At 36.1% G+C, this 15,673-nt stretch overlaps 3 protein-coding genes across 4 annotated transcripts in view; all 3 read left to right on the forward strand.

The window, feature by feature from the left end:
* The window catches only part of LOC141443379 (cytochrome c oxidase subunit 7C, mitochondrial-like), an 11,516-nt gene extending 2,828 nt beyond the window's left edge, over nucleotides 1-8,688 (forward strand). The window contains exons 2-3 of the mRNA XM_074108622.1: nucleotides 6,383-6,510; nucleotides 8,585-8,688. Coding sequence (XP_073964723.1) covers nucleotides 6,383-6,505 — 123 coding nt within the window. The 3' untranslated portion in view covers nucleotides 6,506-6,510; nucleotides 8,585-8,688. The remainder of the gene's footprint in view (nucleotides 1-6,382; nucleotides 6,511-8,584) is intronic.
* Nucleotides 8,689-8,770: 82 nt separating this feature from the next.
* LOC141443378 (cytochrome c oxidase subunit 7C, mitochondrial-like) lies at nucleotides 8,771-11,554 on the forward strand. 2 transcript variants are annotated; one of them, XM_074108621.1, is made up of 3 exons: nucleotides 8,771-8,951; nucleotides 9,515-9,627; nucleotides 11,457-11,554. In XM_074108621.1, the coding sequence occupies exons 1-3, from the start codon at nucleotides 8,856-8,858 to the stop codon at nucleotides 11,458-11,460; spliced, it is 213 nt and encodes a 70-aa protein (XP_073964722.1). In that variant the 5' UTR covers nucleotides 8,771-8,855; the 3' UTR covers nucleotides 11,461-11,554. The 2 variants fall into 2 exon arrangements, with proteins under 2 accessions (XP_073964722.1, XP_073964721.1); XM_074108620.1 differs by having other exon boundaries at nucleotides 8,775-8,951; nucleotides 9,515-9,635.
* Nucleotides 11,555-12,219: 665 nt separating this feature from the next.
* Nucleotides 12,220-15,606, forward strand: Arp6 (Actin-related protein 6). The gene is made up of 3 exons (XM_074108869.1): nucleotides 12,220-13,121; nucleotides 13,595-13,759; nucleotides 14,030-15,606. Exons 1-3 carry the CDS (start codon nucleotides 12,437-12,439, stop codon nucleotides 14,362-14,364), a joined length of 1,185 nt encoding a protein of 394 aa, XP_073964970.1. The 5' UTR covers nucleotides 12,220-12,436; the 3' UTR covers nucleotides 14,365-15,606.
* Nucleotides 15,607-15,673: the final 67 nt, after the last annotated feature.

The following is a 15,673-nucleotide window of genomic DNA, read 5'->3' on the forward strand; positions in this document are numbered from 1 at the left end:
GTTACTTCATCATGTCAAAACCACTGAAACCGATTTGAATGAATTTGGTACACAGACAATTGAATCCCAGGAAGGACATGGGACAGTTTTTATTCTGGAAAATTGCAGTTCTCGCAGGATAGCGATAAACAAATTCTATGTGCTTAATACTGTCACAACAACTCCTACAATCTTTACTGAAGGTAAACCGTAGAGGGTTAAAATTTATATTCAAAATTGTTTTCTTCACCTGCCTTTGGCTGTATATTCAGCAGCAGAATGAATGAGCAATGGAGCTCAAAATTATAGAAACCCCAATGCAAATCCAAGAAATAAAAGTGTGTAGCTCATTACATGCACCTAATTCTGCTGCCAGCTGTACATAATACCAAATTATAATAGAAAATAATATGCCACTAAAAATGGTGTTTATTCTTTGTCAATACAAAGATAAGGAAGTTGTCAGTAAACGAACTTAGGTCCTAAGTTGTTTACCTCCTAATTAATTCATTTCCGGGAAAACGATTATAGTAAATAAATAAGTATATAATAATAATGTAATAATGTTTTATTTTCATGTAACCTATTGCCCCTGAAAATACCACAGATAACCTCAATCAACTATAAAGTTAATACAATAGAACACAATGAACAGCCTAGCATAATAGAATTATTAGGAGAAGCGCTAATAACTTGAATCGTAACACAAAACTAATGGATTACTAATTAATGACGAGGCATTAAAATTGTGCCACATTAACGCATTACCATCGGCTAATACTCGAATTAAATACCACGGGACAGGTTTATAGCAAATTTTCCGTGACTGGAGGATATTAGACATGAAAGTTTAAGGCAGGGCTCCCTAAATTATGAGATCACTGTGTAATCGTACATTTTTACAACTGACAAAGACGAAATGCAAATCGGTTGAATAGGCAAAATAACGTTGTAAATAAGTGGTAACTCACCCCAGCGCGGCCGCCCTCCTCGCCTTCTTGCACTGGCCGCTCCTTCTTCGGCGAACTTCTGGTTTCTGCTTTCCATCATCCAATTTCTTCGCCATCTCTTCGGCAGTTGCAAATTTTTGACCGACTTTTTTTGCGATCTTCTTCGCGAAGAAATCATCTAAATCAGCCATGACGAACTTCTGTTATAACTTGTATGGTTTATAGAGGTAAACGGATAACTACAGTATATTGGAGCTAAACAAAGGGGGGAAATTTGCCCCCAAACGTGAAAATGGTTTTGTAGCAAGCGTGGCCGACTGTTTCTTTTTTTTAATGGCAGATTTCAATGTTGCTAGCGTGTGAAAAATAAAACCATACGACGTGATATTTAGTGGTAGGTGATGAATTTTAGAACTGGTCACTTTTAAAATATTGCCTTATTTGACTTTGCCTCTTGATTCGTTTAGTTAATTAAGTTATAACAAATAATTATTTTCTACTCGCGTAGTAAAAATGTGCTACTAACGATATTCGCTATCGGTAATCCAAATGAGGTGTATTGTGTGATCGCAACTTTGACATTAAATTGTGAAACGTTTCACAATGTTCTTTATGCACTGCAAAGCGGAAAAAAAAAAATAAACAAAAAAATAAAACAAAATAAAACAAAAAAAAAAAAGCAAAATAAACTATTTCATTTCATTTCATTTCAAAAAAACTTCAGCCATTCTATTTTATTTACTATTATTTATTTGTACAATTATGAGTTTACATACATAAAAAAGAACTAACCTAAGATATCTTAACTAACTATATATAACAATGAATATAAAAAGATTAGATTAGATTAGATTTTTAGAAAAAAATATGGCTCTGTCCATTGGAGGACAATTTTTGCCAGTGTCTAGTAGGTTTTGCCGTTGTACGGTAAAAAAATTCTCGAATTATAAAAAGAATACCCCGTCTAAAAGATCTGCCTGTGGCAGTGGCAGGGTTCCCATGACGCTGGCCGCATTACCCTTTTGGCCCGCAAGTAACATCCGCTGGGATAAGTACGCGCCAGCTCTTGGGTCCCCATAAGCGACGACCAACTTAATTATTTTTAAATCGACTTTATAGATTAATTAAATATGTTTACTTACATAAATAATTATTGAATAATGAATACTTACATAACGGACAAAAAATGAAGTTTACAGTTATTATTAAATTACTTATAATAAGTAAGTAGGTAAGCATTTTACGTTTTGTTTGAATTAATGTTAATTTTCAATTGATGTCATTTCCGAAGAAATGCTAAGTACTATAGGAAATGGTCCATACGTAATCACCATTTTTTCTATAAAAATATTACTTTATTCATTTTATTAGCCATTTTATAACCCCCGTCGCATGTTTTTATTTTTGTAGAAATAAGTAGGTACAGATCATGTTCTTAGCTGTAATACTTGTTGCTTAAGTCGCTCTAATATAATTTTAAAAAGTTGTTCAATACTCCCTCGGGATTAAAACATGCGTTTTACTCCCGCTATGCGAAGCTACATTGGCGTCGGTACTTTTAGAGCATGAGAAATGAAAATGATATTTTTGTTCTAACGCTACATTGAAACGCTAATTGAACATGGAGTATTACAGCTAATATGTAGAAATACGTAGGTATAACTAGTTACTATACCATTCATAATTATTTATATATAACATATTGGACAACGAATAAGAACATGTACGTACCTACTTACCTAATTCATCGAAGCTACGTGTGTTACACATATGTAGCATCGAAGAAATAATTAAATGCTTTAAGCCTGAGTGAGTGTGTTATCTGGTAGAGTTATTTATTTATTTATTTATTTGACTGGATGGCAAACGAGAAAGAGTTCGCTCCGTGGCGATAAGGCCACTCATTGCTTTCATTTCAATCTTTCTCAGTGTATTTTTTTCTAAATTGTAATATAGTGTTATCATCTCAGCCGTAGGACGTTTACTGTTGCACATGGCCTGGAGGCTTTGACCTCCAGTTGCTTCGGTTGGCAGCTACTTGCATCCACCGTGAACCCGTGGATTTAACCAGGTCATCCGACCATCTCGTTGGTGGACGTCCTACGCTGTCATATAATCATGTCATATTTTTGGAAACACTGGGATTTCAGAGTAAATATGGAACCAGAGGCTCTGTATATATATAAATATAATGTAAATTTAGAGTTAACTAATATAAAATAAGGTAGGTACTGTAAAGTAACACTTATGAACATGGTCTGGATTAAATGATTTGAATTTTAATAAAGGGTCATTTCATTACATTGTAATTACAGTATCGTTTATGAAGCAGTCAGGTAATATGTTTGCCACACAGCTTCGTATATTTTGTAGATATCAATATTTTCTGTCCTCATCAACCGCTCTACGCGGTTACAACCATTTTTACCAAAAAATCGAACTAAAAAAGCTCAGATTATATAAAAGGAAATACAATTGGCCGACAACTATTTTCTGCTATAAACCCATAGTATAAGTATTCGAAGCATTCCTTAACAAAACGGTCTGAATCATAAAGCTAGCCAGTCGTTTCGAAAAGTCTGACTAACTACAGTATTTGCATCGTGAGTTTAGCTTCGATACCCAGTCGCATTTACGTTCCACGCCGCCACAACGGCGGCTGCAAAGAAGTGTTATCACCACACCAGTCCAGTCGTATCGGCCCGACCAATAACGATACCTTTGCTATCTTATCTTCCTTTTACCTGATCGGTGAACTATATTGATCAGAGTATTTCTAAAAATTCGTAAATGAAAATGCTGGGACCTGTAGCCAGGATTTCTAACCAGTTGGGAGGAATGTTATGTTGAAGTCAATCAGACATGGATCCCATGGCGGCATACCTGGAGAGGTGAGCATTTTTTTTATTACGTAACCTGTAAAGTAAAGGGTTTTAAGTACAGATATAGTGAGAAGAAAACGCGTGCGGTGGTTAAGTAAAACCATATAGAGCCGAATAATCAGCTACAAGTGGTCGTCGCTCTTGATATACGTAGTATTATACTTGTAAGGTATCAACAGCAATTTTAATCCCACAAAGTCGTGTATGAGTGGTATGAATACACAAGGAAAAACATCGTCAAAATCTAAATTAGCTGAAGAAAAAAGTACCCAAATTACTCATTTTAATAGGTATGCATACGATAACCAAAATGCATCCTGTATGAACGTGTAGTATCGATACCTATAGTTCCTGATTCGAATGGGCATACTTTTAATGCTATTTAGTATTTTAGTGTTTAAGAATAAAACCCGTTTAGTAAGACCATGGCCTGAGAGGTCTCTTAGAAGGACAATTTTTACGATTTATTATGCACAATAAGGATATATTTTTTTTAAATTATCATGTTATAACTTTACCTACAGGTGTTGGTTGCGTGCACGTTATAAAATCTACTATAAGTATTATGTGTTACCAACGCACTACTCTTAGCACTTATTTCTTACTTCAAAATATCTAGATTTCCTTTGAATATTGACAAATCCTATCTCTATATAGAGATTTAAAAATGAATCGGTGACCTTTAACGTAAATTGAGACCTGTCGATTATAATGAAACTATATTTTAGTGGTTTTCATTGCAAACTGTGAACCCGTTTGGTGCGATTAAACATAAATATTTACACATAATACCTACGTCCCAAGCGTCTGCAGTCATCAAACATTGGATTTATGTTTCTGTCGACATTCGACGTAGTCGCAGTCATACAATGCATTACGAGCTCGCCAATCTCAATAAAAACTTTTGTGACTGTATAACGGAGGCATAACATGCAATGCTGCATTCTTTTTCGTTGCAGTTGGAGATTATTAGTACCAGTGTTGAATATTTGCTTAAAACATTGTAAATGACGACAGATGCCTATCTCTAGTTGTTTCCACCATGCCGGATTAAGACTATATTTGATGCCCTAATAAGCAATAAGCAATCCACGCCGGTGGCACCCCCCCCCCCCCCTATCCATAAGTAAGCCGTAACCAGCCGTACCTTTTAATATGCTAGTAAATTTTTTTTGGGTGCTGTTATGGTGCCCCCCAAGACGTGATGCCCTAAGATGCTTAATTTGCTTATTAGGTTATTCACTAGGATCAAGTGCACGGGAAGCCAGTTTTAATCTGATCCAAATAATGGATGTATTGGTATTACGATATTAACAAATGTTTTCCCAACAAAAACAACTAAGTAAATACAGTCCGCGACAGCCGCACATACAACATTATCTTTGTATGCTATAGCACTACAAGTTTATTGAATTTCGCTGGTGCCTGGTATGGACGTATTTTCCTGTTATGTAGCTGGATGGATGTTATAGCTGCACTGCGCTAAAATTAGCACCACCTGTGTGCGTTTTAAAACTTGTTTACTTAGACTTCGTCTTAAATAACGCTGCAAAATTCCATATAAGTACGGTAATTTCTAATAATTTTCAACTACTGGTATCCTCACGGTATTCTAATCAGCCAAATATAACTATATGAATATATACACTGACTAGCAAAAAATAAAGGGTTGGTTATTTAAATCGCAATAGGTCCTAAACTACTAAATATATTTTCTTAATTTAAAAAGTACATTGAAGCTCATTTAAAAACGCATAAGTTAACTTAACACAAAGAATAAAACTTGACTAAACTCATTTTACTCGAAGAAGGTATCACAGCGGGTTTTGTAGTTATCATCATTTTTGTAACCGACTCTTTATTTTTGCTCGTCAGTGTATATCTTGTTTCTGTTCAGATATCCTGTCAGTCGTTCAAAGGTTAACTGGAAGAGATCCCTTTAAGGGTTACGTTCGCCTTTTAACAACTTATTATCTTGTTATCTGTCAATTTCATGTGTTTTTACGTATTTATTTAAAAACGAATGACATATTTTTAACATGTTGGATATGCCTGTATACAACTACATTACTTATTCATTTTATTCGACTTTGAGTTTTGTAGCATTATTCTTTGGTAGGTGTACTTCTTATAGCAAGTGGCATTAGACCCTGGTTTATATCATTCTAGTAAATACGTTTGAGTATCAGTTGGTGGCTTGGAAGCCGTGGTGGCCTAGTGTACCTAAAAGGTACTCGTACCTAACGTTTGACCTATGGTATCTTAAGCAAAGGATCGTGGGTTCAATCAAACCCGGGCTCGCATCTATGTGTTTTTCGAAATTCCCAAGTTACCATGAGCTCTACGGTAAATGAAAACATCATGAGGAAATCAACATAACCTACAAAGCATGCAATTCAATGGCACAGTATATATATAAGTATAAATGGTGTGTGTGAAGTTCTCAATCCGCTCTGGGTCCGCGTGGAAACTACGGTCCAAGCCTTCTTATTATGAGGGGAGGCCTGTGCCCAGAAGTGGGACGTATATAGGCTGGGATGATAATGACTGAGAGTGTGTTTCATCTTCTAGAATCTGCCGTTCGGCATCAACAACAGGGCGCGTCTGACGTGGAACTTCTTCTGGTTCGTGGGCAGCGGCATCAGCGCACCCTTCCTCATCACGCTCTTCCAGATCAACAAGTCCAACAGCTAAATGTCGTAAGTAGTCTACCCTTAATTCCTAAAAAAGATCAGTTAAATCAGGGGTTCCCAATCTTTTCAATACTGCGAATCCCTAAAGATTGTTTGTTTTCCTACGTCCTTGAAAAGATAAAGTATTGTCTATTATAGACATATTTAGGTCTAGTTACGCGTGCTCAGACTGCTAAGACTAATGCCCATCTATAGTCTTGAGATGCCCCAAGGACGCCCAGTTTAAGTGCTTCTGGTCTGAGTCAGGTTATCTGTAGGTACAAGATCATGTGACTAACTGGCAGACAGACAACGTACAGTAGAAGCTAGAGGACAAATTCCATGAAGATTGTATAAGTTCACTAAGTAGGGATTTTACGAAATTCACCCGGGATAGGGAACTAGTCTGTTTTCACCTATGTTTGACAAATAAACTTATTTGTATTTATTTTATTCTTCCACGAGGACAGGTACAGTACAGGGACAGGGACAGATACAGGATAGGGAGTGTCGTGGTAGCCTAGAGGTGACCTATGGTCTCTCAAGCAGAGGAGCAATAGGTTCGAGACCGGGCTCGCACCTTTGAGTATTTTGGAACTTATGTGCCAAATTAGCTGTAGGTACATTCATTTTAAATAATATGCTGTGAGCAGCAAATTTCAAAGTCACTTAACAGTAAAGGAAAATATCCTCAAAAACATCCTGCGATGAAATTTAATGCTATGTGTGAAGTTCCCAATACCAAACTTATGCAAACTTAGACATCTGAAAGATCGATAAGTCATGGTAGTAAGTTCGAAACAATCACGTTAATATTTTTTAATGGACTCTTCTTGAAAAACAAGACAGTAGTGAATATACTACTTATATAACATCATTGACTTATACATAAACGAAACTCGGCATACGAAAGCGCTTATCAACCACATTGGAGTCACACATTCTGACCTTCTTCGGCCATGTATCTCGTCGTGGTGATGACTCCATAGAGCGTCTCGTAGTGCAGGGAAAAGTTGAAGGCACCAGGCCACGTGGTAGATCACCATTGAGAAGGACGGACCAGATCAAAGCCGTAACTAAGTGCTCGGTCTATGAATGTAACCGGAAAGCGGCAGTCCGCGACGAATAGCGCCGTATTACCAAAATCATCACTCATCGTGATTCACAATGATGACCACGACCACTCTTGCAAGAATGTACCGACTAAGGAGAGAGTGAATATAATACTAATATTTTAAATAAAATTTAAGTACGTCATTTTATCACCACGGCAACGTTTTAACCGCAAAAACATGATATTATACCCCGCTTTTATGATCAGGGTGTTGCAGCAGCATTTTCAGTCTAGACACTTAGCAAATTAAACGTCTACCCCACGTAAACAAAAACGTGTTAAATATACTTCGTCCTTGGCAATGTCAAACCTTTATTTCTGTAATTGAATTTAGGATGAGCTCACATAGTACTGTGAGTAGAAAAAAATCAAAAGACTGTCTATATTAAGTAATAAACATGCAACGTTTTACGAATTAATGTCTGGCGACAAGTCATTTAACGTATGATTTTCTTGCAGAAGAGCTTAAGGCCACTTTGAGTTTATTACTCCTTTGAATGACTTTTGTTTATAAGCCATTGTTAGATTGTGGTCATCAGGCTCACTGTTATTTTAAGTAAATGAGAAAGCGACGTTACGACAACGACATAGGATTAAGTTTTGCACTAAATGACAGTTACAAAATTCATTGTTAACTTTATGGTTTATTTATTTACGCGTCAATACTTTACCTTGATGTTCAGACTTCAGGATTATTATTTTAATTGTTTATCTTAATTGTACTTACACTACTAACCGACTGGTTAACTGGTTGGCTTAATTTAAATTTCGAAAATTACTGGGAAAAAGTGGACTATTTAACGGTAGTTGATTTGTGATGCCATATCTAAAAACAACAGCAATATAATTTTCTCAAATGCTTTAAATATTCGCAAATGTGAAATTTTGACAGATTCTTCTGTTATAAATTAAAAATATCTTTACCTTTTCAATTTTATCTACTGATTTCATTTGAAGTACTTACTTACATGTTATTTTTCTTTTCAGGTAATGGATTTGTTTTACCATGTATTTTAATACATGTGGTTTTCAGTAACAAAACTGTAGATTATTTAATTATTTCTCAATTAAATTGATAGATTTATTGAAAATTAAGTAGTTTTATTTAATTTAGAGATGCGTTAAGAAAAATGAAATCTACCATCGGCTGAACGCAGTGGTAGTTTTTGAAAAAAAAGTTCGTCTTAGCTAGCGCTACTCTACCTACTCAGTCCTTCCTAGTTTTTTGTAACGGGAAATTTATCGGAAAATTAACAAAATGCTGGGTCCTTTAGCTCGCGCGTCCAACAAGTTGGGACGCAATGTGATGACCAATTTCATTAGGAATCACTCCCACGGCGGAGTCCCTGGCGAGGTAAGTTCTTAATTCAAATTTTATAAAAATCCATTACATAATCTCACTGCGCTCTTAAATATTTTCATTTGTTTTGAATTAGTTAATGTTTTGTGTTTGTTAATTTCCTTTTAATCATTAAGTAAAACATTTTTAGGATTTTCTAACGTCAAACTATGCCCTTTTGACGCCAATTTGTAGGTTAACTAACTATGCAAAATCGCAAAAAATTAATTAACCAAATTGAGATTTTGGGGGCTGATTTTTTGTTCGTGTTCGGGGATGGCTGGTCCGACATTTAAGTTGACACTATGAACCTTTTTAATTATAATTAGCTAAATGTTTAATTATTTATGTCATAGAATGGGATTTTACAAGGTTAGAAAGCCCTTCAAACTGCTCACTTATCTCACTGTCTATGCTTTCTAACAAAAAAAACCACCATCTGAAATCAATTTATATTATCACAGGTTGAAGACACACAGGGATCATTATTTAACAACTTTTGACTTTGACATAACATGAAAAAAAGCAATATACAACAACATTACATAGTATTCACCAAAGAACCCACCCTGTTTCAGAACCTGCCGTTTGACATCAGCAACCGGTACAAGCTGACAGCGTACTTCATTGTGTTCGCTGGCTCTGGGCTCTCCGCACCTTACCTCATCTGCCGTCACCAACTGCTGAAGAAGTAAATTGGTAATTTATTTTCACAAGGTTTTACTTTACTTGTCAGTCAAACCCAATATAATTACAATACAAATATTCTTTATTGCACACCACAAAACAGTACAAAAAAATGTTTAAATACACATAAATTCAGGGTAGACAAGACAATAGGCAGTCTTATCGTTTAAAAGCGATCTCTTCCAGACAACCATTTGGGTACATTACATTGAAGTGTTAATGTGTTGGGACTTTTTCTTTGGTTGTTGTTGTTACATTTAATATGTCATTATAATATAACTTTTGTTGCTATAAACAGTTTTGAATGTATATGGATGTTAGAGCATGGGTGCCGCTTGCAACAGTGTACCAGGATGGACAATGTTCCAGTTTTATTTCTATTACATAATCTACAATCAGTTGATGGACTTTAATTAGAGATCATTCATTAGAGAGGGACTGGGCCTGTTCCAGAATAAAAATAGATATATTTTGTCCATAAAAGTAGTAATTATAAACAGCTAAGCCTAGGATGTCAATGTAGGATTTTAGTTAATAAAATATAGTCATTGAAACTTGAATTCGAAAAAATAAAAAGAATATCATCACTACTTTTAAAAAAGCTTGTAACTTAAAATCAATAGTTTTTCTGAGTGAACTTTATGAACATTATTTGAATGATCAATTTTATTGACATAATAATTTGAGATACGAGATTTTTTCAAAGTAGTGACAATATAATATAATAAATTTCAGCTCTCTCAGTATGGTACCATCAGCCAAATAAGTGGTCTATCAATTTTCAAACAAATTCCTATCAAATAAATGTGGCTAAAGTTGAACTTTCAAGTTGACAGACACGTCTATTGGCATTATTGTTTTATGACATGCAAACGATTATCAGCTTTAGGGTGGTAGACCACATATTTGGCTGATGGTACTATGGTGGAAGTAAGAGTTCTCATTACAATGATGCTATGATCCTTAATCAGACGTTGTTTTGCAATACTGAGTCAACCCACTGTCATTTTGCAATACAATGTCAACTGTTAAAAGTATTTTCTAAGGGTTAACATTGTATTGCAGAATTAATCAGGGTTGATACACTATTGCATAACAGCATCCTCAGACATCAAAATCAAATTTGTGTAACCTTGCAAAATTATATATATATTTTTTTTTATTTCACTGGATGGAAAACAAGCAGGTGGGTCTCCTGATGGTAAGAGATCACCATTTCCCATAAACATCTGCAACACCAGGGGTATTGCAGATGCGTTGCCAACCTAGAGGCCTAAGATGGGATATTTTCTATACAAATTAAGTTAACAGTACCTGGGTGACGGGCTAAAACTCTATAATAAAATAAGTGTTTTCCCAGAGATAAGACCTATTTGGATCGATTTGTCATCCCTGAAAACCCCTACATACCAAATATCATCAATATAAATGTATATAATTATATAAGGTATTAGATAGATACGAGAAAATATGTCAGAATGATTTGAGAAAAGATGGTATGGCAGTTTGCCTTGAGCTTGACTGGGCAGGGACATTAGTTTCAGTCTTTGTTGGTCCCTAAATGCTCCTTTCATCCGCTCCCATGGGGCCATTTAAAAACTCACCTTTTGCATTGAGTAATTAAATATACATTTATCTGTAAAAAAATCTGAGCAAATTTTCCTGATTGATATTAGGTATCAAATTCCATTACTCAAATTTTAATGTGGCTAACTGTTAACTGATTTACTAATTAATGTTTAAGTATATGTACTTGGTATACTGTTGATGTGGAACTTGGAACATCAAAGACTTTTTGTAACTGTTTTTTTAATATATTTTTTTCTGTTACAGGTAGAGTAACGACTTCATGTGATTCCACAAGGCAGATCAGTTACCTAGGTTAAGTTAGCAACTGTAAATTAAATCAATATAAACTTATGAGTTAAAAAGTTTTTGATTTAGATTGTTTAGTCGCTTATTGTGTGTTAGTATGTTTCATTGTTTAGCTACATTGCTGTTCTCAGGCTCTCATTTGATGGTAGAGGCTATTGAAATGGAGCATAGGTAGTATGTATAGCGTTGACCATTAATGCCCGAAAGTATAAAATAATTATAACACCCCTCTTTTTGCGTCGGGGGTTTAAAAATAAGGTATTGTGGGGGACTGAGTGATGCGCGGGGCAGAGAGCACGTGGCAAGCGTAATCCTCAGTCACATGCGCAGGTCAGCGCCCACACCGTAAACTCGATTCGCAGTACATCTTTTTCACAATAAATGTCCTTTGAGTATTTAAATTAGAATACTCAATCAAAGTAAACGCCCCAATGACTTTGAAGAGGACAATGATAGCTTAAGTGAGTCGTAAACATAGAGTTTCGGACGTCACAAAGTGTAAAGTATGATATGGATGGATCCTTTTCCTTCCGCATGTTTTACATATTCCTGAAAAAAAAAAAAAAAAAACTCGATTCGGGAGAGTTCTGGACAAGTTTTAACCTGTTAGAAAACGACTATGTTATGAGGATATTAGCAGTTTATTTACATGGTAACACTGGACTGGACTGCTGTCAAATTTTGACATTGATTTGGCACTCACTTGCTTGACTGACAGTAACAGTAACTTTACCTTCATAGCAGTTTTGTAGCTTGTAGCTTTTTCGCAGTAAAAATATTTTAAAATCGATATAAAGTTTAATAAACCTGAGTTAAGGTAAATAAAAATAATTATCATGTGATTTATTACATGTTTTAAGACGCTCGTATCAGTATTTATTTCACTCGTGCTGCACGATTATATTATACACCCGGCAGCCAAACACGTTTCCGTAAAAATGTCTGATTCTTCGTGCTATATCCTCGACAATGGTGCTTACACAGCTAAAGTGGGCTTCTCCACGCTGGAACCGAAGATCGTTCCCAACTGCATCATGAAAGCAAAGTCGGAAAGACGCCGCCCGTTCATCGGGTCTCAGATAGACGAATGTCGCGACGCCTCCGGTCTTTTCTATATCCTACCATTCCAAAAAGGTTTTCTTATAAACTGGGACACACAAAAAACCGTCTGGGACTACATGTTTAGCAAGGAATGTTGTCCCGTTAACTTCAATGAGGTACCATTGATTATCACAGAACCATTGTTCAATTTTTCATCTATACAAGAAGCAATGACCGAGATTTTCTTTGAAGAATACGAATGTCAAACCTTGCTGAGGACTAATGCTACAGATTTAGCTGAATACAAGCATAGGAAGGGGAATAATAATGAATGTACATTAGTTGTTGATTCTGGTTATAGTTTTACTTACATAGTACCTTATATTAAGGGAAAGAAGCATAAGGAGGGTATAATAAGAATTGATATTGGAGGGAAAGTGTTGACAAATCATTTGAAAGAGATAATATCATATCGGCAGCTCAATGTTTTGGATGAGACTTATGTTATCAACCAGGCGAAGGAGGACTCTTGTTTTGTATCTCAAGACTTCATGAAGGACATGGAGATTGCTAAAGGAAGAGGTAATAATAAGGGATTCTGCCCTCGTAAGCCAAAAGGTGGTATTTAAAAAAAAACGAGTTATTTCTACCATCTAATGCAGAATGTCATAAGCTACACAATAGTATTAATAACTCAAAGTAATTTTTTGTTTTGAGGTATCATCTTTTGGCTTACGAGGCCACTAGTGTATTTTGTACATACTTATCCCTTTCCAACCTAGCCGAACTATTTCCATACAAAATCTATGGGAGAATTGTGTATTGACAGGTCATCAAAAATATGTCTGTTAATTGGTGGTGTCATCCCTATTAATTCATCATTATACTTCTTTACATTGATTTTGGCTGGTATTATTACAGTACTCTGCCTGAAGTCATCTGGCAGTGTCTTTTCCAACCTCAACATTGGCAGAATCATTCCATCATTGGCTGGCAGAATCATTCCATCATTGGCTAGAGCCTTTATTATATCAAAAATGTAAATATACTTTCAGGAGAGAAAAATACGATTGTGCGTGACTATGTGCTCCCGGACTACACAAGCCTAAGGCGAGGGTACTTGCGCGCGCCGCTGCAGCCGCAGGAAGAATTGGAGCAACAGACACTGCGCCTCAACAATGAGAGGTTCACCATTCCCGAGCTGCTGTTTCATCCCTCAGGTAACCCCAGGCTAGACTCTTGAGCCCTATAAAACCCCTCACTGTGGAGCCTTTTTACCCATGAATGCATATAAGGTGTTTTAAAAATAACAGAACAAAAAATACGCGTTTCGAACTCGACCAGAGCTCATCTTCAGAGCAACACAACCAAACACCATGCTACCAGATGTTAGACTGTTAGTTACCAGATGTTTTAGTTCATTTGGACCCTCCGCAAAGTAACGCCTGATTCAATAAATTATTTAAATTAAATTCTCATTTTTTTTTCAGACGTTGGCATCCCCCAAATGGGCATACCGGAAGCTATCATGCACTCCATCAACTCCTGCCCGGAAGACCACATGGAAAGCCTCCTGGCCAACATAGTCCTGTACGGAGGCAACACTCTCTTCCCCGGGTTCCGTGACCGCGTCTACAGCGACGTGCGTTCCTTCGCACTAGACCATTTCGACGTCAATGTGACACTGGCTGATAGCCCCTTAACGTACGCTTGGGAGGGAGGCAAGGAGATCTTCAGGGACAGTGATTTTTACTCCTACTGTATCACCAGGGAGGAGTATGAGGAAGAAGGGAAGGCGTTGGCGTTTGAAAGATTCGATATATAGCGGCCGAAGCGAGCGCGGCGGTCCTCTGTGGCCGGTGGCTCGTAAAATGAGTTTGTAATGTGTCAAATCATGAACGATATTTTAGCGAAGATTGATTCAAGCGTTTGCGGAGGTCTTTATCTGGAGGACTACTATGAAATTCGAAGTTCGTATCGTACCCAGGGAGGGTACTCTCGTATTAAATAATATAAAGTGTCAGCGAGACGGCGAGATACAAAGTTCGGATTTTGCACTTTGTTGTATAGGGCCTGCTTCTCCACTAAAGCCGTATACCACGGCTATGTCCGTGGCACATCTATTTATCCTTTTAAGACTTATGTCAAAATATAAATAGACTTTAGAACTTGATGTCCGTTAAAGTTAATATTTACTCGGATAAAACATGCAGAACCCATCCTCTTGCATACCAAATGTGCAATGTCACTAATAGTACAAGGAAATGCACCCACTGTTAGAAATTATTACGCTATGGCTTTACTAAATACGTGAAAGTCATGCGAAATTTGAACCATGTTAATCGCATTGTTGTAAAGACTGATTTATAATCATTAGATGTAATTTAACTACCTAATAATATTCTTTTTTTTTTTTTTTTTTAATAATATTCTTAATTTAAATAATGTTTTTAAAGCTGAAAGAAAAAATGTAAGTAAGTGGTTGAGTGCAAAACTTTGTACATAATGATTAATTCAGATGTTAAAATTTGCGGTCTATATTGATGAACTACAACCGTTTTAGTTTGCTGTTCCGTAACCGTACGTGCACTACGGTATGTGCGGCACATATATATCATATCGTGTGGAACCCAGAATCCTAAATAAATCCACATATTACACAGACCCAACTTTTACAGACATCACACATATTGCTAACTTGTTTCGAACTATATGATTTAAAGACTAATTTACACAAGCTTAATTTTGCACTTTCTGTAATTCCATATTCCACATTAACCTCTCGAATGTCATCGGCAGAATACAGCTATGTGCCAAATTTAAAGCTATCTTTTTCAATTATTATTTCAATCTGTGAAATTAATATTATTGTAATGAATGTGACTCGAGGGCAGTTTTTTACTTCTGAAATACGAGGGGTTGGTTAAGATATAATGTAACTATAATTATATACTCCAGTAGTGTTCTGTTCTGATGTAGGTATATAGTCTTTAGCGTTCCGGAAGTAAGCGAACATCCTATACAAAAAGTGGGTAAAAATTAATGAAAATAAAAAACTTTTAATTTAGCTCATTAATTTTATTAGTGCAATAAGGCTGTGTAGTACTGCCGTACCAGCGTTCAATTATAATGCG

Source organism: Choristoneura fumiferana, chromosome 27 (assembly GCF_025370935.1).
Source record: "Choristoneura fumiferana chromosome 27, NRCan_CFum_1, whole genome shotgun sequence".
Classification (NCBI taxonomy): Eukaryota; Metazoa; Arthropoda; class Insecta; order Lepidoptera; family Tortricidae; genus Choristoneura; species Choristoneura fumiferana.

Excerpts from the sequence above, each read along its gene's own strand:
- Arp6 (XM_074108869.1), top strand. The coding sequence starts at position 12,437 with ATGTCTGATTCTTCGTGCTATATCCTCGACAATGGTGCTTACACAGCT. Across the intron at positions 13,122-13,594 it reads GGAGATTGCTAAAGGAAGAG|GAGAGAAAAATACGATTGTG; the intron begins GTAATAATAAGG and ends ATATACTTTCAG. Across the intron at positions 13,760-14,029 it reads GCTGCTGTTTCATCCCTCAG|ACGTTGGCATCCCCCAAATG; the intron begins GTAACCCCAGGC and ends TTTTTTTTTCAG.
- LOC141443378 (XM_074108621.1), top strand. The coding sequence starts at position 8,856 with ATGCTGGGTCCTTTAGCTCGCGCGTCCAACAAGTTGGGACGCAATGTG. Across the intron at positions 8,952-9,514 it reads ACGGCGGAGTCCCTGGCGAG|AACCTGCCGTTTGACATCAG; the intron begins GTAAGTTCTTAA and ends ACCCTGTTTCAG.